This window comes from Argopecten irradians, chromosome 3, assembly GCF_041381155.1.
Source record: "Argopecten irradians isolate NY chromosome 3, Ai_NY, whole genome shotgun sequence".
Classification (NCBI taxonomy): domain Eukaryota; kingdom Metazoa; phylum Mollusca; class Bivalvia; order Pectinida; family Pectinidae; genus Argopecten; species Argopecten irradians.
This window is the reverse complement of record NC_091136.1, coordinates 4,717,215-4,738,092: the sequence shown is the minus strand read 5'-3', so window position 1 is coordinate 4,738,092 and position 20,878 is coordinate 4,717,215. Positions and strand designations below refer to the sequence as shown.

At 36.3% G+C, this 20,878-nt stretch overlaps 2 protein-coding genes across 3 annotated transcripts; one reads left to right on the top strand and one right to left on the bottom strand.

The window, feature by feature from the left end:
• On the bottom strand, window positions 1-4,075 carry LOC138317346 (deubiquitinase OTUD6B-like). The gene is made up of 4 exons (XM_069258942.1): window positions 4,009-4,075; window positions 2,854-3,089; window positions 1,295-1,673; window positions 1-533 (listed from the first exon to the last, which is right to left on the bottom strand). The coding sequence occupies exons 2-4, from the start codon at window positions 3,064-3,066 to the stop codon at window positions 217-219; spliced, it is 909 nt and encodes a 302-aa protein (XP_069115043.1). The 5' UTR covers window positions 3,067-3,089; window positions 4,009-4,075; the 3' UTR covers window positions 1-216.
• Window positions 4,076-8,214: 4,139 nt separating this feature from the next.
• Window positions 8,215-20,812, top strand: LOC138317345 (uncharacterized). Of its 2 annotated transcripts, none has more exons than XM_069258940.1 (8): window positions 8,215-8,333; window positions 9,308-9,415; window positions 10,953-11,183; window positions 12,556-12,694; window positions 13,155-13,262; window positions 14,408-14,602; window positions 18,221-18,340; window positions 19,845-20,812. In XM_069258940.1, the coding sequence occupies exons 1-8, from the start codon at window positions 8,325-8,327 to the stop codon at window positions 20,078-20,080; spliced, it is 1,146 nt and encodes a 381-aa protein (XP_069115041.1). In that variant the 5' UTR covers window positions 8,215-8,324; the 3' UTR covers window positions 20,081-20,812. The 2 variants fall into 2 exon arrangements, with proteins under 2 accessions (XP_069115041.1, XP_069115042.1); XM_069258941.1 differs by having other exon boundaries at window positions 8,235-8,333; window positions 9,313-9,415.
• Window positions 20,813-20,878: the final 66 nt, after the last annotated feature.

Below are 20,878 nucleotides of genomic sequence, written 5' to 3'. Positions count from 1 at the left end.
TTCTGTTATTAGTAATCTATTTATTTTTCTGAAAAATCCGATTCATGCAATAATACATCCAAGAAAATAATTTCACAAATTCTTGATGCTCCTTACAGGTGTCTGAAATACACAGAATGAAATAAATTTGAGGTGTCTGAAATTTTTGCGTTAAAAGTTTTGATTTTCATTTTTCTTAAGGAGAATTTAAGTTCACACTGCTAAAAAATATTTACATCAAGAAAAATCTTCTTCCTCATCTTGTCTGTATTCTTCCACAGAATTATAATGCTCCCCTAAACCAAAGGCGTGTCTTAAATAACACAGAACTATACTGGGCCTGTCCTCGAACTCCTCCCCCGCGACCACCGGTGGGCCTTCCGATTGCACCACCCTGATTGGCTGTTTAAGTGTCTGTGATAGGGCTCTGACCTCAAGTTGACCTCCCCACGCGGTTGTGTGAGCAGTGTCGTGGCAGTATTTCTCAAAGTCCTCCTCTGTGAACATGTCTCCATTATCTTTAGTAAGGAATGGCATGAACTCATCTTTGTTTTCTGAACAAAAAGACAATACGTTATAAGGTAAGCATTGCTAAGAGAAGGGTAAAGATTAAGTCTCATCTCAGACATTACAATTAGTGTTTTATTATGTAGGTAGAAATTGCAATTGTTTCCAAACTGAAAATGTAACCCAAGAAACTTGAAATGGTAACTGTTTCAAACCACAAAATAAAACCTCAGGATCGGCACCAAGGCAAGACGCCAAAGCATCTCTAACATCATGATATCATTATCATTTGATGACAAAAAATGTAATGAATGGTTAAAAGTATGACCTATGGGTGGAGAAGGCCAATTGTTTATAGAAAATTGATTAACTTTCACTCACTTTGGAAAAATTCTTTTACTCCTGCCTGCAGCAGACGTGTGTCAAGAAATTAGCTAATATCCCCTATCTGACCCCACCCATTTGGCCCCTAGAGGAAAATTACTTTGTTAATTCCTTGATCAATGAAGATTCAGGATGAATATTGACTCATTCCTACAGAAGTACGTCATTCTGAGAATTTGCAATTTTTTCCCTATAGGGCTGCACATCCAGCCTTTGAGAAGACCCTAAGCTACGATTCCAACCTATGGCCCAGTGGATGTTACATGTACATGTGTGCTCTACAGAATGTCACACCAATGTCATGGATGAGTCAATTTCATACTTACCTGCATGTTCCTATTGGATGCCATATATATATATCTATCTAAACAAATAACCTGTAATAATGATTTACAAACTTAGTCATCACTATGAGTTGTTGTACCTTTCATGTATTTGGCGACCTGATTCCGAAGGGCCTCGTTGGAAGAGCTGTCTCCATTCTTCGCCAGTTGGTGATTCACAGCATTATACAAACAATTTCCATCCGATTGGATTTCAAATATTTGCAGGTTTTGACTTTTCAGGGCTTTTTTGACATTTAGAAGTTCTATATGCCTTGCCCCAGAAAGGTTTTGTATATCTTGCTCCTTGATCCCCTCTTCTCTTTCCCGATCCTTCGCCTGTTTCTTGTTTCTTCGTTTCTGTGCTTTTGATAACCTTTTCTCTTCTTGTCCGCTTGCTACCCCTCCAGACGATCCTACAGGACTATCTGATGCTGGCTCTGCATCCTTCGTGTCTAAAACTTCTAGTCGCTCTGCTACCTGTCAAAATATGTATGACTAATGAAATACCAAATAAATTTTATAATCTTATACAGCTTATGTGACGATAACCATTTAATTCTTCAACACTATTCATCATTATAAAATGTAAAACGGATCTCGAGTACCATATTACACCCAATAAGCACCTATGTCCCCTATAAGCACCCACTTCTTTGAGGCCTCAATTTCAATGCCTGGACATAAATAGAGACCAAAACTATACAAAATTGTATAGGTTTGCAATAATTTTGCCTTGTTAAAGTGAACAGTCGGGCAAGGATGGCTAAAATCGGTAAAAATGGTGTGAATGTATCGAGTATAATTTCTTATGAAATAGAAAAATAAAAATCTCTCGCCAAAGTCTGTCTGCGTACGAAGAAATTAATTTAAAGTATAGTAATCCTAAAACGTCCTCCCGGCTGACTATGTCCCTGGTTACATTTTCATGCAGCCTCGCTTTCAATGCTTTCAACTTTCCTTTACTTTAATGGTCAGAACTGGGAAACGTAAGCAGAACTTGACTGTCGTATTAATATGCGAGAACTTTTGGCAGGCCAATGAACGCATTTAGACTGGTTTTCTTTGCCCGACTATTCACTTTAAGCACCTTTTCCTCTTTTTTTTTTTTAATTTTTTAAACGCTCTGGGCGCTTGTTGGGTCAAACACGATAATGGATTCACACATGCAGACTCGTTTTCAAACCTTTCTTATCCTAAAGAGGTAATTTTGAAATTTCAGGAGACAATTAATTTAAGGAGCGTACATACTGTTCAATTCTAAATTAACTGGGTTTTTTATTGTACAGTGTAACCTGTGAAATTTTTCCCTTGTGAGATCTGGATCCCTGACTATGCCGACTTAATTATTTGGTATTTCTGCGACCACAGGAAGGAAATTTTGTGGTGGCTGGTCGCATTAGGGAGATGGTCGTTTCATAGAGTTATAATATAGAGTAAAAATTTGAATTAGGAAAAATTGAAGTGGTTGTTTAGAGCAGAGGGTCGCTTAATAGAGATGGTTGTTCTTAAAGATTCGACTATCTCTACAATTCATTCGAAATAGACAGGGATGCAACAGATCGATCTGGAAACCTGCCTATACCGGTCATATGATATCATTCGGTTTAGACATTAATTTATACTGTAACAGTGGTAACAAACAGAACAAACACCTTACGTTTGAAAGAGCTTTCTGCTCCTGTGATTCTGCTTCTTGTCTTTGGTCTAAATCCAGCTCAAGTTTAGCAATCTGCTCCGATACTTCCTTCTTCTTTTTCTTATCACCCTTAGGGACTGAATGTTTAAGTTTCTGTATTTGTGCTTGTAATTCTTTTCTTTCTTTTTTGTGCTTTCTAGAAAGCAACTCTTCTTGATCTTCTGTGTCTGACATTATGTGCTTTTGTAGACTCGCACCTGGAAAACATTTGGTGAAAAATGAAATACGAATAACACATTGTACCGAACAGATTTTTCAAAAACATCAGATACAAATGTACAAAGCTTTTTCACACATTTACAGATGTAAGCTTACTCATGTCTTCTGCGATAAAATGCCCTTTCTTTTGAAAAAAAAAGTTTGTTATATGCGGGGGTATGCGTTGTTTGTATAGCCACCATCTTCGATACTCCAAGGGTTACTATCACTGATGTTATATCCAACCCTGGAATATGTCTGTAGCAAAACTGAAGGCAATTTGATGTACACCAAAATAATGAATAACAGCTTCTAGTACACTGTGGTTAACAGCATGGCTTTGAAGTAATGAGTGTCACTCCCTCTTTAATCTTCAAAGAAAGTCTTAGAGGCCTGTGATCATGATTGGTCAGGTTTCTTTCAGTTAAACTGCCTCCATTTTCAATATGGCATACAAAATGTAGTCCTGATAAGGTGGATATAACATCAGTGAGAGTAACCCCTGTAGTGTTGAGGATGATAGCCACAAGAGGTAGGCGAGATCCTGTGACTCAGAAGGATTTGAAAGTGACGGCTAATATAATTGTAGCAGAATGGGAGAAAATGTTGCGGCCAGACAGGGATTCGACCCTGGACCTCCGAACACTTTGAAATCGTTATTTCTGAGTCACGGGAATTCGTCAACCACTTGTCCCGTTTGTGGCACACAACGTATGTTTCAAAAGTGTCTCGTCGCGCTATTAACATCTTTGAATATACAGTGTGCCAGACTTCTTTAAAACCTGATTATTGAATTATTCATGACCCTGCCTCATTCACAAGTCAGCAAGTCGATCCGCGAGAGTCTATACATAAAAACGGTTAATAAAGAAAAAAAACAGAATTAGGCCCGTTATAAAACCAGAGCCCGATGCTTACCAAAATATAATTTGACGTGCAGGTAACCCGAGTCACGCTGAACGAGGAAAGTCCCAGGCCGGAAGCAGAGAAGCGAAGGTAGTTGTAAAAATTAGCCGAAAATATTTCCGGATAAATACGGAAACGGATTTACAGAAAAAAAAAATACAAAAGTCCAACATACAACATAATACAATGTCTGATCATGAGATCATGTTAAAGGTCAGGATAAAAATTTTACTAGTAGAACAAGAAATATAAACTTTATATATATCACATCGATTTCGAAACAATGCATGTTATAGGCCTACAACTTAAAGAAACCCCTTTCGATCGCAGGGACCTAGCACGATTTTTTAACCAACAGTATACATATATCTATATTATAGTATCTATCACAGGGACCTGGCATGATTTCTTTTAACCAACAGTATACATATATTATCTATAATATATATAGGGGTCAAAGAAGTAATATCAACAGGATTTTCCAGATGACACGGGATCCAATCAAACGTACGTCTGGTAGATACGATTGAATTACATGTACTTCAAATGGTAAATATGGGACAAGGAAGTAATTCCAACCGTGTGGACAGAAACAAAATTGTCAAAATTTCGAGGCGATCTGCTCCTTTATCATGCTTGATAAAGGGGCAGATTGCCTCGAAATTTGACTTTTTTTTTGTTCACACGGTTGGAATTACTTCCTTGTCCCATATATATATATATATATTTAAGAAATAAAAACAATAACGACTGACTAGTGAGCGCTTTCGCCCCATTCGCTCACTAGTCAGTCGTTATTGTTTTTATTTCTTATAGATTTCGTCCGTAAGGATTTTTCTTTAAATTTATCATATATATATGTATATATATATATACTGTTGGTTAAAAAATTCGTGCCAGGTCCCTGTGCTTTCGATGGCCCGTATGAAAGCACGCGAAAGTTAACATTACGGAAATTGCATTGACCCAAATAAATAAATAAAAAAATCTCAAGTGGGAAGTTTTATTTAGCAGCATTTTTCTTTTGCAAAGTCCTTGTAGATCTAACAGTTTGTTATAAAAATGAGTTAAATGACATTTCCCTTGAGGCGCATTTTACATCTAAACCAGAAACATATGAACCTCCGGTTTATAGGCATTTTCCCTTTGCTAACTTATTATAAGTGCACCAATACAAAGTTTAAACATTATATCATGGTTTGATACGACCAGTATTCCCGTTTGAAAACATGAAAATGACCAATTTTACGAGGTTTTTTTAAAATCAGACATTCAAACCCGGAAGTGCATTTTGTTTTGTTAGTTAGTTAAGATATTATTTTTCTTTCCGAAATCGTACTCAAACCATTTGAAAATTACTTAAATTTTGTAACATACATACAGACAGGCAGACAGACAGACAGACGGACATTCTTTATTTCCTCTTTTTACAAGAGATAATGTCAATCAAACAAATATTTCAATTTACATATTACAGTACATATATTTACATGATAAATAATACATTGACACACATAATAGTCAAGAATTGTGCCCATCTCCTTCAACATTTCCTGGATATTTACAGACGTATTTACCATTAGGTTTTCCCATTCGTACTCATGCAGTTGCACACAGGAACTATCTCCCCATACAAAGTTACATTTTTTTTTGTCATTTATATTTATAAACAAAGATAAAAGAGGGAACCTCTATAGCGTTCGCTACTCCATTAGGTCACGAGTTTGAAAACAGTTTTGGACATTCGAACAAAAAGTGAAGCTCAATATCAACACTGAGTTTTCAACATAGTTTACACAATACAAAATCAAGCTCAAAAACAAATGAATACTTCATAATATCTACTAGATTCCACATATGTCAATGAGAGTTTTGTCTTGTGCTCAGTTCTAGTATAGGGTTGGTTCCTTGATTACTATGTATTGTAGCATATCTAGTTAATTAATCTTTTTTTTTTGTGTAGGATTTTCTCTCCATTGCAGAAAATCTAAATCTATTACAATTTTTTTACAAAGTGTTTCCAACAATATTGTGGGGGTACAAATTCGTTGGTCAAAAAGTCAGGTATAAAAGAATCAAAATTGAACTTTTTCAGAATATTAAAAACATGTATATCTGGAAAAGGCCTAAATCCAATTTGTACCTTTGAGCATTCTCTGAACATGAACTGACGTAATCTTGCATTAAACAACGCTTTCCATACATATTTGATAACTTCCCAGGCACAACTTATTCCAAAATAGCATTTTCTTAATTTCTACTTCATGCCATATATCAAACTCGTAAATCGAAATCGTACTCAAACCATCTGAAAATTACTGAGATTTTGTAACATATTAAAGTTATTCTCCTGTAACATATGAACAGAAATAGTATAAATCTCTGATAGGAAATCGGCCACAAAATACGCACAAATGAAAAGCATTATTTTATTTCACATGGACGGTGAGACAAGTTTTATTCTAACCTACGACATGTGATATCAGTCCAAAACATGCAGTGCTTTTCTGGTGTACATCAAAAGACCGAATTGACTGTATTTTTGTAGTAAAAATGTAGTAGTAAAAAAAGGTCACGTGCTTATACCTGATTCATGCCATTGGGCGGAATATACAATTGTATCATGGGTAACTAGTGATCACATGAGTATGTGTTTACTTCCAAATATAGTGATTTCTCTGACCTGGTATTTAGTATATATAATTTGGCCTTTTGACGAAGATCTTATTTTCTCTGTGTTACTGATGTATGTATCTGTTTTGAAATCTAAAGCAGGTAATAATATATATAAACATAAATTTAGAATTCTACGAATTTAGCCGGGAGTAGCCGATCTTCGCTGATCCTAGATTAGACGGTTAGACCTATTGAATTGGTCAATTCGCATTATATCATTTATTTACAAACAGTGAAAATGGCAGTTTTATAACTCATTTCAGTTCATTATTTATGGTAAAACAGTACATATGTGCAAGTCAAAATGATATGCATGCAATATTAATAACATTTTGGAGTCTAAACATTTTCAAATTAACCAATTTTCCGAAGAAATGGCAAGCAAACTATCACCATATTTGGAAGTAAACACACAATCATGTGATCACTCGCTACCCATAATACAATTGTATATTCCGACCAATGACATGAATGAGGTTATAAGCACGTGACTTGTATTACTACGTTTGACTACAAAGAACGCGTGTTTTTACTACAAAAAATAGATGCAGATGTATTCAGAGTTTGGAGTTTAAAACCGCATCCTGGGAGGATTTTTAGCCCAAAGCTTGAATCTGGCCATTAAGATCATAACAAAAATTCGTTGTACCTTTATATAAGTGTATCCAGGGATGTAAATATTTATGAATATATGTATATGGACAGGGCAAGCTAACAAGTAAAGCTGGTTTCCCAATGTGTATTGTGTACCTGTACTGTGACCTTTATGGCTTTTAAATTACGTAACTGGTATTTTTCGTGATTCGCAAGAAAATAAAACATGAAAAAATCATTGTTTTGCATTTTTCATTCATTCTTTTAATATAGTATAGTACGGTATGTACTACATGGACTTGGTACGAATGCCAATCCACAAAACACACACACACAGCTTTTAAACGAATTTTCAACCCGCGGTTATATATATTAATAAATAATTATGGCCAAGAGGATGGAAATGCACTCTAAATAACTTCCTCAGCCCGGACTAACAGCTACGTACACGCAGGCTGCAGCTGCATGGCCGGGATGTGCAGGATCACATTTTTTTTTATTTTGAAATCAAATAAACAAAAACCTGAATTAACAAAATTAACGTCGATCTCTGCTGTATGGTACCTTGCTGCATATACACAGTGCGTCATGAAAGGGTGGCCTTTGATTTCCACTTTCAAGACCAGATGTCGACATCTTCTAGTTTAGATGTCGACATCAATAACTGACAAGTCACACCCGAGCATAAACACGATTAATCGCCGAGTTACCGACTTTCTACATAATTATCTTGAAATCATTGTGTGGGCAGGTATATGTGGTAAGTCGACATATTCTTCTGTTAATGTCGACATCTTCCCGATATGATGTCGACTTAATGCCTTAATTAAGTCGTATAAGTCGGCAACTCGATGGCAGAAATATGCCACCCACGTCAATCCGTTCGCTAGATATATATTATATAGGCTGTTGACCTCTCTCAACCATTCCGCGGTCCGTTTAAGAAAACTCATTTCTTAAAAAAATGACTTCTCGAAGCCAAGATGAAGTTGAGAAAAATTCCAGTAAATATACAATAGGCTAATTAAATTCATCAGCAATCCGACCAGCAACTCAATATGGATGATGTAAGTAACAATGTAATAGGATCATCTTTAAATATATTTATTTGTAGATATCTACAGTATACACACTTAGGCCTACCCAGTACCACACATATTATAGGGCCTAGCTGCACTAGTAACTGTATTTATGACTAGAATCAAAAACCTATAGGTTTGGTCCAGTGTAGACAGTGTATTTGCAATGGTCATGTTTTATGTTGAGTCAAGGGAGCTCACTCTTGTTCTCCTCCATCACTGTCACAAGGACCTGAAAATATTTTGATCAAGGGATGATCCAGGAACTGTACAATGAGGAAATAGGCCTTGGTCTAACTACAATGCATAATATTAGTACACTGTAGTCCAGATCACCGAAGATTGACTGAAATTACTCCGATACATATGTCAGGTTGACCTCGGAGGCGCGGGAGTAATAACGGGTCCCTACCTAGCATTACACGATGTATATAAATTATATAGTCATCATATAAATTACAGAAGACCCAATACAAATCCTTGCCGTATTCCAGATTTTACGAGGAAACGCTGCGTCTTATTTTTCATATTATTTTGATTATTTCTTTTTTTTATTTCCCGTACAGTGACCGGACTTACAGAACTAAAAATCAGCTGTCACTTGTAAAATATGTTCTTTTTCAACTAAAAATGTGTTCGATTCTAATGTACACTGTCCTAATGCGGAGGCCACGGATCATCGGAGAAAGTCACGTGATCTTATCAGACCATATTTACTCAGTAAGAGACATTCATCATTAATATTAAATTGTGAGAGTCAAATTAATTATTACAATTCATGATTATTCTTACTTATAAGCCTACTTTCTGATAATCTCGCTCGCTCATTCACATTCATGCTCACTCACACATGTTCACTCAAACAGTGAAAACTCTTTTTTGTTCTTTCACAAAAAAAAAAACAAAAAAACAAAAAAACCCACAAAAAACCAACACATCTCATAACAAACTTTGATTTGTAGAACAGAAGAATTCTTGCTTTGGACTCAGGGGGTTGCTGGACCAAGTTAGGAATTGCCGGAGAGGAAAATCCTGATTACACTATACGAACGACACTCGGAATCAGCGACGTATGTATCCAAAAAATCTGGCTATACATTCATATACTTATTGTAGACAATTTATACATGATGTATTATTTCACTGTGAATGATGAGTTCATATATGTATTCATTTCTTTTAAAGGCCCGCTACCTTTCCGAAACAGCATTTAATATTGAAAATGGGGATTTAAAACAAGATCGATAACTTTGTAGAGATGTTTACTTACTGAATACTACACTTATCATCGCATTCTGAGCAATTTAAATAAATTTAAAAAAAAAAAAATAATAATAAAGCGGGTCGACTTATGTTTCCCGCCGTCGTCCTAAATACAGCCCGGTAGCTGACTACGCTGCGCCAGACGACAAAACAGCGATATGACTTTAATAAAGAAAATTTGTGTTTGTTTTCAGCTTCAGTTCGGACCGTTGGTAAAATTTCAATAAGGAAAATGTTTGTGTTATCGTCAGGTTCAGTTCAGACCGTTGGTAATGATATAAATCTCAGGACATAAAACGAAGAATTCAATTGGCATTTCGTTTTTAATTGTATTTGATTCTTATGATATAAATAAACAAAATGGTGGCACATTTCACAGAAATAAAAATGAAAGTTCACTCGTATTGGTATTCCAATATGTAGACACCGGATTAGTTTTCCGTAGATGGCGATCCACCTTATAAAAGTTCGGAATTTGAATAATATTCACACTCACAGTTCACTATTTGGTAATCCAAGAAATATCGTCAAATATCCATAGTGGCCGCTCTGAAGGTTGGGAATCCAACTGATGTTCACGAATCAGGAATGGTTTTTTTATGTTAAAATGACCATTGTCCCATAGGTAAACTCGGATGTAATCAAGATTAATAGCATAAAGGATTTCATCATAATTAAAAGATTTGACAGTATATCGTAAAGTAATTGATATGAAATATGTAAGCATATCAATGACACCATTGCCTTCAAGGAAGGTTATAAGCACTTTTGACATGTGAATACTATATGTAATTGTCGGTCACTCCACAAAAATAAGACCATAATGCCTCAGGGCAGATTTTAAACTTCACCACATCTATAGGTATTAAAATTATACAATTATATAACAACAAAGAACATCTCAAATTTCTCTATGACATGACTTTCTACTGATATCATATATTACGGAGAAAATCTAGCATATTTTGGTCTTGTAAGCTCATCTTAGGCCACCAGTATATATTTTCTGATGTTATTAATGCTTTTAAGAAACCGTTATGTTTTGTTCAAGAAAGGCATTGGGTCTTTATTATACAACTGTCTGTATGGTTATCATTGACTGTGGCGAGAACATGATGACGCAAATTTTCATTGACTTGAAACTTTCGACTATGGAGCTTGCTGACGGGAGGAAAGTTATTGAATTTAATCCATTGTTGGATGGAGCAGAATAAACATATTTTGATTGATTAATGACCCAACATTTTTAGCTAAGAAATAGTTGATTTCAGCAATAAAAAGTGCCAAAATGCCACATCTGATGAGAAATTATGTAAACATTTACTTATTTCATAATTTGTCTAGAATGGAAATACGTCCAATAGAGAAACATTTATCGGAGTGCCAGAAAAGATGTCCGACATGACGTCATTGGTTTCTCCCATAGAGCGCGGAGTGATACACGAATGGGATGCTATGGAACAGATTTGGGACTATTTATTTTACACCAAGATGGAAACAGACCCCGAAACATGGCAGCTCACAACCGTCGAGCCCCTGCTAAATCCTAGATATCAAATCGAGACAAAAGCACAGGTTTGTATGTCTTTATTTCATTTACTGCAAACGTGGACATTTTAGCGTGTGAATATTTTCGCTTTCTGACCTTAAAGCTATTTACGATGATGGATTTTGCGCTATCTACAGTGTAGTATTCTCCTACGAGACTTTTCGATTATACGGTTTGACTGGTTGGACCTAGTTTTTCGTTTATTAATTAAAGACGGACCTGGTGTTTTTATATTGTTTTCAGACGAGCCTTGACACGGCCCTCACAGGCCTCTAAAAAAATGCAGGTCCGTCAGGATTTATACTTGAAATAATGACTTTAACCAACGGTCGAACCGGTTGTTCCGAATAAACGAAAACGGCCCTAGTCACACTTGTTGATAGATTACGTATATCGTCACAAGATAACGTGTAAGGGGACGATACCAAAAGTGGAACGCTACCCAAAATGGGGCACTTTTAAAACATGCCATACAGAATTTTCAGTTTACGATATAAACTAATAAAAACTGTCACGAACAAAACAATTTTCATACGTAATTTTCTTTTCGGTTTCTTATTTAATATCTGTATTTAAAAATGAAAATAATGGAATTGTTAAAGGCCCACTACCTTTCCGCAGCAAAACATAAAGGTTTCTTAAAAAAACATAAATAACATCAGAAAATATATACCGATGGCCTAAGATGAGGTAACAACACCAAACATATGCAAGATTTCCTGCGTAATATATGATAACAGTGGAGAGTCATTTCGCCGTTTTGCCGTCTGGCGCAGAGATAGTCAACTACCGCGCGGCATTTAGGACGACGGCGGGAAACATAAAACGACCCGCGTTATGAAAATTAACATTTTATTTATTTTAATCAAATTGTTTAGAAGGTGATGATATGTGTAGTATTATCGGCAAGTTAATAACTTTTGCGACTCTACAAAATTATCGATCTCGTTTTTCATTCCCATTTTAAAAATTAAAAGCCGTTTCGGAAAGGTAGTGGCCCTTTAAAAACCCTGGGAAACGAAGTCGTGCGACAACCCTAAAACACCAATTGCTGAATGGAATACATTGTATACAGTACTAAAAATGTTTTAAACGTTTTTAATAAGCAAGTCACAGATGTCATTATACAATGTAAAGAGGATGAGCACTTCAATCCAACTGAAGGTCACAAGGCAAAAGCATAAAAGATCCATTTTGAAGGTGCCGCGGTCGATGTTGATGCAAAAGCAACAAGAAAAAAAATCGAATTCAAAGTCCATGTTGTGGATCAGAGTACACTATAAAAGTTGTTCTTTCAACTCGATTGTTTTTTTCCAGAAAGCTTTCAATAAGAAAGAAGTTCATATCAAATCACTATAAAAATCAGTGTTTTTCATCGGTTCATTTCTAACATTTCAGATATTTTTTGAGAAATATAATTTCCCTTCCCTTTGTGTGACAGACGAGGGTACACAAACATTGCTGGGGCACTGTATCTCGTCTGCTTTATGTATGTGTATAGGCGATGGGACCACAACTATCTCAGCTATTTGTGATAGTAAGTAATCCGAGTTTCCTCTGTCACATACACCACACTAAGACGTTTTAATAGATAGATGCCTGATGGAAAGAAGTGACAAAAAATAAAACGTCGCTAAAATGCGCCACTAAGCATACATATGTACAGTAGAATCATTTAACCCGAAGTTGTTATATTGAATCGCAATGGAAAATAAATCATCGCCATATTAAGTTAGGTCACAATCTATCTTTGTATGTAGGAGAGGTTTTCTGTGATCCTGGTACCGTTTTTTATGTAGTACTGGCAGCAAATATCGTAAAGTGCATTTGTTTACTATCTTGTTAGAAGCAATGGCGTGCTGTTGCCTTGCTATATAAATATATGTCAATATTAAAGGAAATTCATGTGTATCAGGACAATTTACGTTGATAATCTTTGCCCTTTATGAGAACTATAATATGATTTTTGAAATTTTTGAAATGTTGATATTTGACAGCTTTTCGTGTTCCTTCTGCCACCCAAAAACTGGAGATTGGAGGAAGTGACATCACTATGTACTTACAATCGTTAATCTGTAAACGAGGCTACAGCTTCACCAGCCCAGGTAGGAAACAGCATATCATTGGCCCATCCTGAACTCATCGGGTATTATCGCGAGAATCTATGTAATATCTATTCCCCGAGGAGTTCCGGATGATTATTGGCCATGATAAGTCTATGTAGTGTGACTGTCGCGAGCGTCCCATTTCAAAATGATGACGAAACGGATCCGGAGGCGTTGTTGACGTAATGATGACACTTTGTAATGTTATCAATCACATTTTCAAAATTTGTAATTTTTTTTTTAGTTTAGTGTAAATCCTCTGCAAGGAAATAGGATTTTCCGATAAACAATGGTAGTTGGATTTTTTTGGTTAATGCCAACATTCCTATTCTGCGTTTTGATGACAATTTTTTTACCAATTTATAATCTAGACACATGGCACACATATAATTAATATATAAATACTAGATAACTGTGAGAAATTTCCGTTTTATTAGGGCATCTAACTCGAAGGGTCAGGATGACCTATTGTCATCATGCACCGTCCGTCGTCGTGGGCCGTGCGCCATATGCCCTGTGTAAACTTTTCATTCAAACGACTTCTTCTCAATAACCGAACGGCCCAAGGTACTGATATTTGGCCTGTAGCATGCTGGGATGAAGGACTACCAAGTTTGTTCAAATGAATGACCTTGACCTTCATTCAAGGCCACAGGGGTCAAAAAGGCTAAAATCTTTAAACGATTTCTTCTCAAGACCCAGAAGGCCCATGTTACTGATATTAGGCCGTTTCATGCTGAGATAAAGGGCTATCAAGTTTGTTCAAATGAATGACCTTGATCTTCAGTCAAGGTCACGTGGGTGAAATAGGCTAAAGTCTTTAAATGACTTCTTCTCAAGAACCAGAAGGCCCAAGGTACTGATATTGGGCATATATCATGCTTGGAGGATGAGCTATCAAGTTTGTTCAAATGAATGGCCTTGATATTCATTCAAGGTCACGGGGGTCAAAAAGGCTAAATTCTTTAAACGGCTATGTTGTATTGTACTTATAGTCAAATGATGTTAAGGCCTATGGGCCTCTTGTATGAATTGACATTTTGCGGCAAGTAAGGTCGTTTTGATATTGTTTTGACTTAAAGACGCATCCATCCTCTTGTCTGAATTAGTTCGCTTGAAATTATTGGGAGTTTTTGAATTGACAGGTGAACTCGAGACTTTAAGAGAAATCAAAGAGAAGCACTGCTATGCTTTAGAAGTCCCTATAGCTGAACAGGATGCTGACTGGAGAGTGTCTGCACAAAATAAATCTCTGATATCACTTCCTGGCGGTGACGTCATGCCAATGGGGGCTGAAAAATGGAAATGTGCAGAGCTATTGTTTGATCCCACTCTAGCAGGTCAGGCGTTACACTTAACTCATTCACCCATGAAATTTCATAATGGACTGGTTTAGTTTTTGATTTAGAAGAGTCTAAATGTGTTTAAAGGGGGAATGATTTAAACCAGGAGCATTTACATGTATTATAAAAACTACGGAATTCATACTGCCTTCGAAAATCCCTCGGGCACAATTTTCTATACTTTTTTGTAGGTTTCCAATTATTTTATGTGTATACATGCATTTATATACTATTTTTGTCTCAAACAAACATAACGACCATTCTTCATATCTATCGAACCGCTCATAAGAGGTTAAATTCACAATTTGTAGACTTGCCGAAAAGGCCTTTGTTATGTATATGTAAAAATAATGTCCCGCTGTGAATGTGATATTTTATACGGTTCAGTGTTATTGCCTTGTAGGTAAGCGATATAAAACAAGTACTATAAAATGCACACAAACGTACTAATATAGAGATTGAACAGTGTTTTGATTGCGTTAAAGGTGGTATGAACGCAATGGGATACAGACATATTCAATGTAGCGCGTTAGCGCTACATGTAGAATATGTCTGTATCCCATTGCGTTCATACCACCTTTAACGCAATCAAAACACTGTTCAATCTATATATATTTACATAAATAAATCTACCTTTACGTACAATTTAAAACGGTGATGGTTGCGAAGTTGGGTAACTACGGTAGTCATGATGACCGAAGATATAGTTCCGATTGTTGAATGTTATAGCTGCAGTTTGGTTTGAAATACAACAATGACACTTTTCAATTATTTTCAACATATATTTTTTTTTCGATTTGATAATATATAGGGATTGGATTTCGTTTTTATGTTAACCATGCTTGTATGGAGCAATTCCTCTAAGAATATATTCTATGGGGCGCGTTATATTGAATATATTCTTAGAGGAATTGCTCCATACAAGCATGGTTAACATAAAAACGAAATCCAATCCCTATATTTACACTCACACGACTTTTTATTTATATTTTATGCAATAAAATCGTCATTTGAAAGTGACGTAATTATTCAATAAAAGTCGGTCAAAAGTGGGAGGAGCTTACTCACATTGAACAGCGAATGATGACGCTTCACGTAAGGTAGAATTATTCATCCGCGACGACAAAAAAGTTCAATATTTTAGTGTAAAATAAACATGACAAACAAAGTAAATTTCAGAGATAATTTTATTTAATCAGATCAGAACTTTAAATATATATTCAATTTTGCTAAAAGTTAATATATAGCGTAATAACATAAAGAATTTGTACACGGCCACATGTGTGAACTCGGTGACCGTTATTGTGCAGCGAGGCGAAGCTGACGCACGCTTACACACTTTAGTTTTACGGAAGTTGTGAAAACACCGATTTTCAAGTAGCTCAATGTGTTTGAGATGTCGTCTGACTTGACGATATTACATCCTTGGGAGCCATGTGATTATATAATCTACGTTTAGATCCATATCGCCATCGATAGATGAAACAAATTCACTTGTGTTCGATGGATACAATTATACAAATGTATTTGTGGTGACGCGGAACTGTCAACACGTGGATTATTAGCGGTGCTATTTTATAATACACATGATTAAATACTCAAAGAGCAAAGACAAGAGGATATGTTTATAACTGACCTCTATCAGAGGGTCTCACACCCGTCCACCCCAAAGGCTCGATCGTAGGACGAACATAGGCACAGAGGTAATGTTTACATTTGACACCCATCATTTTAACAAAAATGAAAGCACGTCGCCCCGGTCGGGATATTTTTCCGTTTCTTTATACAATTGTTAATTTAAAAATTGTTTGAATCATATATAAATATAAAACATGTATATATTGTTTACATTTTTCCAAAATTCTATGAAAAACAACAATATACACGTAATGTTTCGTCAAAATGTAAACAAAGCCATGTGTTTCTTTTAAAAAAAAGTAGTCCTTTTACGTTGCACAGAACATTTCCTTACGCAAGTTCAAAGTTCAATGTTACCATGCAGTTATGGTAAACAAAATCGGCTAGTATTAGCGTATAGTGACCAAGCCTAGCAAGTGTAAATATATATTAATAATGTCCATTTCGAATAAAAATTGAGATAACCAAGGCGGAACGACTACCGGTATGTATCGTTGTCAGGGTAGTGATGCGGTCCGAAGTGAAGCGAGCCGCCATATTTGATTTTCAACCGAGAAAAGTGACTGTGATAAAGCCTATTGATGGTATGACCTTTGAGCTGCTGAATGTTTGTCATGTATGTATCGGTCTAAGAACGCGATATACACTAAATTCTTCGCAGTCATTTTTATTTTATTGTACGGAGGATAGACAAGTGTTTGCATAAGACGGGGCCATTTAAGCTGATGATACTGTTTCGGATAGGCTACCTGAAATGTTTTTTTTCTGGAAACCTGTATATGATCTGTTAACCTATTGTTCGCTTAGACGCTCCCAGAATTGTTCACCGACAATCAGATGTTCTGTATATTTAGGTGAGATGAGTGACCGTACACACATGTACATCTGACGTAACTATGGGATTCCCCGAACATTCCTGAGGAAAGCCCCCCCGGTTGTAGCCCCGACCAGAGATTCATTTTGTAGTTTATTACCGTTACAATGCATGAACACATGTTTTGTTTTTATGTCAAATACATATTTAATTGGATCTAATAAAAACTTTTTATTGTTATTTTAAAATCCGTCAACTTATGACGCAAAATCTTATCGAAGCGTGAACTAGAAGTAGTCCGAACCTGCACTGCGTTTGTATTCATACGTCATTGCGTTTACGCTAATTTGAACGCAAACTCCCCTTCCGTTGACTATATAGGGGCATATGTAAATATAATGGTTTGCATGATCATTACTTTGCTCCATTAGCAGTAAAAGGCACCAATTGTAGCTCTAAAGACGACACCATCATTTGTCTAAAAGTCTTTTGAGCTACAGCATTGCAGTTCATTGAAACTGCCTTCATGCCTTGTAATACTTTGTTTGTTTGTTTGTTTGATTTATTAAAGTCCTATTAACAGCTATGGGTCATGTAAGGACGGCCTCCCATGTATGCGGTGTGTTGCGTGCTATGTTTGTGCGAGTGTGTGAGGTGTAGTGTACTGGGAGACTGCGGTATGTTTCGTGTTGTGTCTTCTTGTATAGTGGACAACTGTTGCCCTTTTTATAGTGCTATATCACTGAAGCATGCCGCCCGAAGACACCAAGCAACACACCCCACCCGGTCACATTATACTGACAACGGGCGAACCAGTCGTCCCACTCCCTGTATGCTGAACGCTAAGCAGGAGCAGAAACTACCACTTTTATAGACTTTGGTGTGTCTCGGCCAGGGGACAGAACCCAGAGCCTTCCTCACAGGGGCGAACGCTCAACTCAAGGCCAAAAGTGAGGCGGTGCCAAGGGAGGCATTAGGAAAGATAAAGTCAGTTAGGAAGAAGAGAAAAGATCCTAAATTTAGTCGCCTTTTACGATCATGCAATAGGGGCAGCAGGTACAATTTTTGTAATACAATCTAAATACTAATATCAATGATTTTATCATGTACCTGTGATAAAACCATGTTATCTATGAAACTGATGCCGTGACCCTGTGTTCCAGGGTCCCACTGTCCGGGATTACACCATGCAATTAAGAAGTGCCTTGATCACGTACCAGTCAACATGAGGAAAACACTGGTGGAGCGTATAGTGTGTACTGGCGGCACCACCCACATGTCAGGTAACGGACTCTCTATCAGAGTTACTTCCCTTTGTTTTACTCCGTCATTACTGACGTCATAATCCGTCCCGTTTTACAAATATCAGTTCTTACACTCCTCACCACTCTCAAGCGGTATTTTTCTCTATAAAAATAAAAACGGACGAATAAGTATTCTCTTCAGTTACAAAAATTACTTACTTTACACCTTTACCATCAATAGATTCTTATTTTACTTCGAGATACAAATGTAAAAAATAATTAATTGCATTCCGAAAACAATCCACTACACTATACCCTATATGGAATGAGGTACTAATTAGATTTGCGCATGTACCAAAGCAAAAGAAATTATTTTAAAGGTATTTTTTTTGTTAATTAGACACATAAATACGGTTAAACATCAGTTATTGTTCAAATGATGGGTATATCGTTTATGCTCTGTCGGTGGTGGATCATCTCAAAATTAGTATAACACGTTCCCTTTGTAAGGGACAATTGTGTATAAGAACCGATTTTAATGAAAACACCATAAGTTGAATAAGTATGTGAATCACTGTGAATTTCACACAAATGTTCACTCTGCAAACTAAACAAAAATGATAGCATTGTAAACAGAATCAGTGCTATAGTATCTCATGATATCGCATGTATAATACACACGGGTCACCGTCGACTAGTCACTAGATTCTCAAGGAAACAATCGCTGGTACATGTTAGTGTTTTTTTTTATAAAAAGTCACCAAGCTATACCATATTGCGGATCTGCGATCCACTCACCAACGAAGGAAACTGTAGTCGTAAGTGTAGTCTTAGTAAACTGTAACACTCCACATTTTCATCAGGGCAAACATACGGGAAGGCCAATCAGGGTTTCGGGGAGCTTTGGCTACACCATGGTACATTATGCACCTGTGTTTGAAATAAAAAAAAGAAACATACCACCAGAATTGAATTTCGTAATATGATATATACCTAGAAACGCAGCTCTTTAATATAGACAGATCTGGAGCAATAGTTTTATTATACATTTTGCTTTGCTTTTACGTTTTAAAATAAGATTACAGAATTGTTCTTTAAATTTGACCAAATCAAAGTCACTAGATGTACATTATTCTGGTCCCACAAACGTTCGATTCGGGACAGACCTGGCTTCGATTTCTCGAAACAAAAGTGCAGACTTAAGAAAAACTGAAGTTTTTCTCCTTCTTTAATTTATATGAAAAATTATGACTTAAGTCAGTTTTTGACTTGATTTTAAGTTTTTTCGAGAAATCAGGATCTGGACTGTATGGCGACCAATCAAGAACTTGAGTGCTGTTTTGGATCAGTAAAAGTCGTAAACTGTAACAACATGGATCCTGTCATGGTCCTGTTGCAATGAAAGAAAATAAGAATGACATATCAGAATAGAGGAACGACGTATTAATCAGATATAATTCACCAATAAAACTTATAATGTATTTATTAAAGGTGTTGAGCTGTGCGCTAACGTCAGTAGATATAATGATACCATCTTTTGCAGGTCTGTCCGAAAGACTGGTGCACGAGATGAAGGACACCTATCCGAACTGTGTGCCCAAGGTCAGGGTCAAGCCAGAGGAAGATCTCAACTATATTGGTCTGTCCATCGTGGGATCCCTCTACAATTGTAACGATAGATTTGTATCGAAAGCGGAATATGAAGAATTCGGACCGTCTTATGTAAGGAATAGGCACTCCTTGTACACGTACACTTGTACACAGGATCAGCTGGAATGACCCCCTCATCCCGACTCGGGGAAATCTCGAGAGCTTATTACTCGGATCGTGTCATTGCGTGAACAATTTGCCCGCGCATGTCCACGGGTGGACATAACGTGGACATCCGTGGTGGGCGCGAGGATTTAGTAAGATCCATGAAAGCTGTACTGTACATGTGTAGTCGGATTCCCTGGAATGACCCCCTCGCCCCCACCTTGAGGGAGTCTGCAGAACTTTTAGTGGAACAGTATGAATTCATTCTTTCTCTAAATGAGCCAGTATGTTCACTGCGGACATGACAAATTATTCTTTAAATATTACAGTGTAGTAACATTTTATAATGTGCCTTTCCATGGTGTGCTCAATTTAATTACAGGTATCTTGTTATGCATGTTTAGTTTTCTTTTCTTCTCGTTTTTCACAACTCATATATGATATTTGAATATTCTCGTTTATAATATTATTTATACATCAACCTTATGATTTACACACTTATTAATTTCAATAATTTCTTAAGTGATAACGTACAAATTTATGTTGTTTTTTATACCTGTTATTAACGCCATTGGTGCTGGTATTTGACAATTTTACGCAATACTGTTATATGTTCATTTTTTGTTACCATTATTTATTTTTATGGTGATTGTGAAATACTCAAGTTAATGTTTGAGTATTCTAAATGCAATTTTATCGAAACGTTACATGGTAAACACATGGCCTAACAAATAAACAAATTTGAATACTAGTTTACTTTATGTGTTAAGTGTTATTTTAACAAGATTGCTATGAAGAGAGAGTAAGAACCGCTATCGCAAA

Bases quoted from the DNA above. Each gene is read 5' to 3' on its own strand.
- LOC138317345 (XM_069258940.1), top strand. The intron at 12,695-13,154 runs GTAAGTAATCCG...GATATTTGACAG, and splicing joins TATCTCAGCTATTTGTGATA to CTTTTCGTGTTCCTTCTGCC. The intron at 14,603-18,220 runs GTCAGGCGTTAC...CCTGTGTTCCAG, and splicing joins GTTTGATCCCACTCTAGCAG to GGTCCCACTGTCCGGGATTA.
- LOC138317346 (XM_069258942.1), bottom strand. From the start codon at position 3,066: ATGTCAGACACAGAAGATCAAGAAGAGTTGCTTTCTAGAAAGCACAAA. The intron at 1,674-2,853 runs GTAAGGTGTTTG...ATATTTTGACAG, and splicing joins AGCAGAAAGCTCTTTCAAAC to GTAGCAGAGCGACTAGAAGT. The intron at 534-1,294 runs GTACAACAACTC...CTTTTTGTTCAG, and splicing joins GGTCGCCAAATACATGAAAG to AAAACAAAGATGAGTTCATG.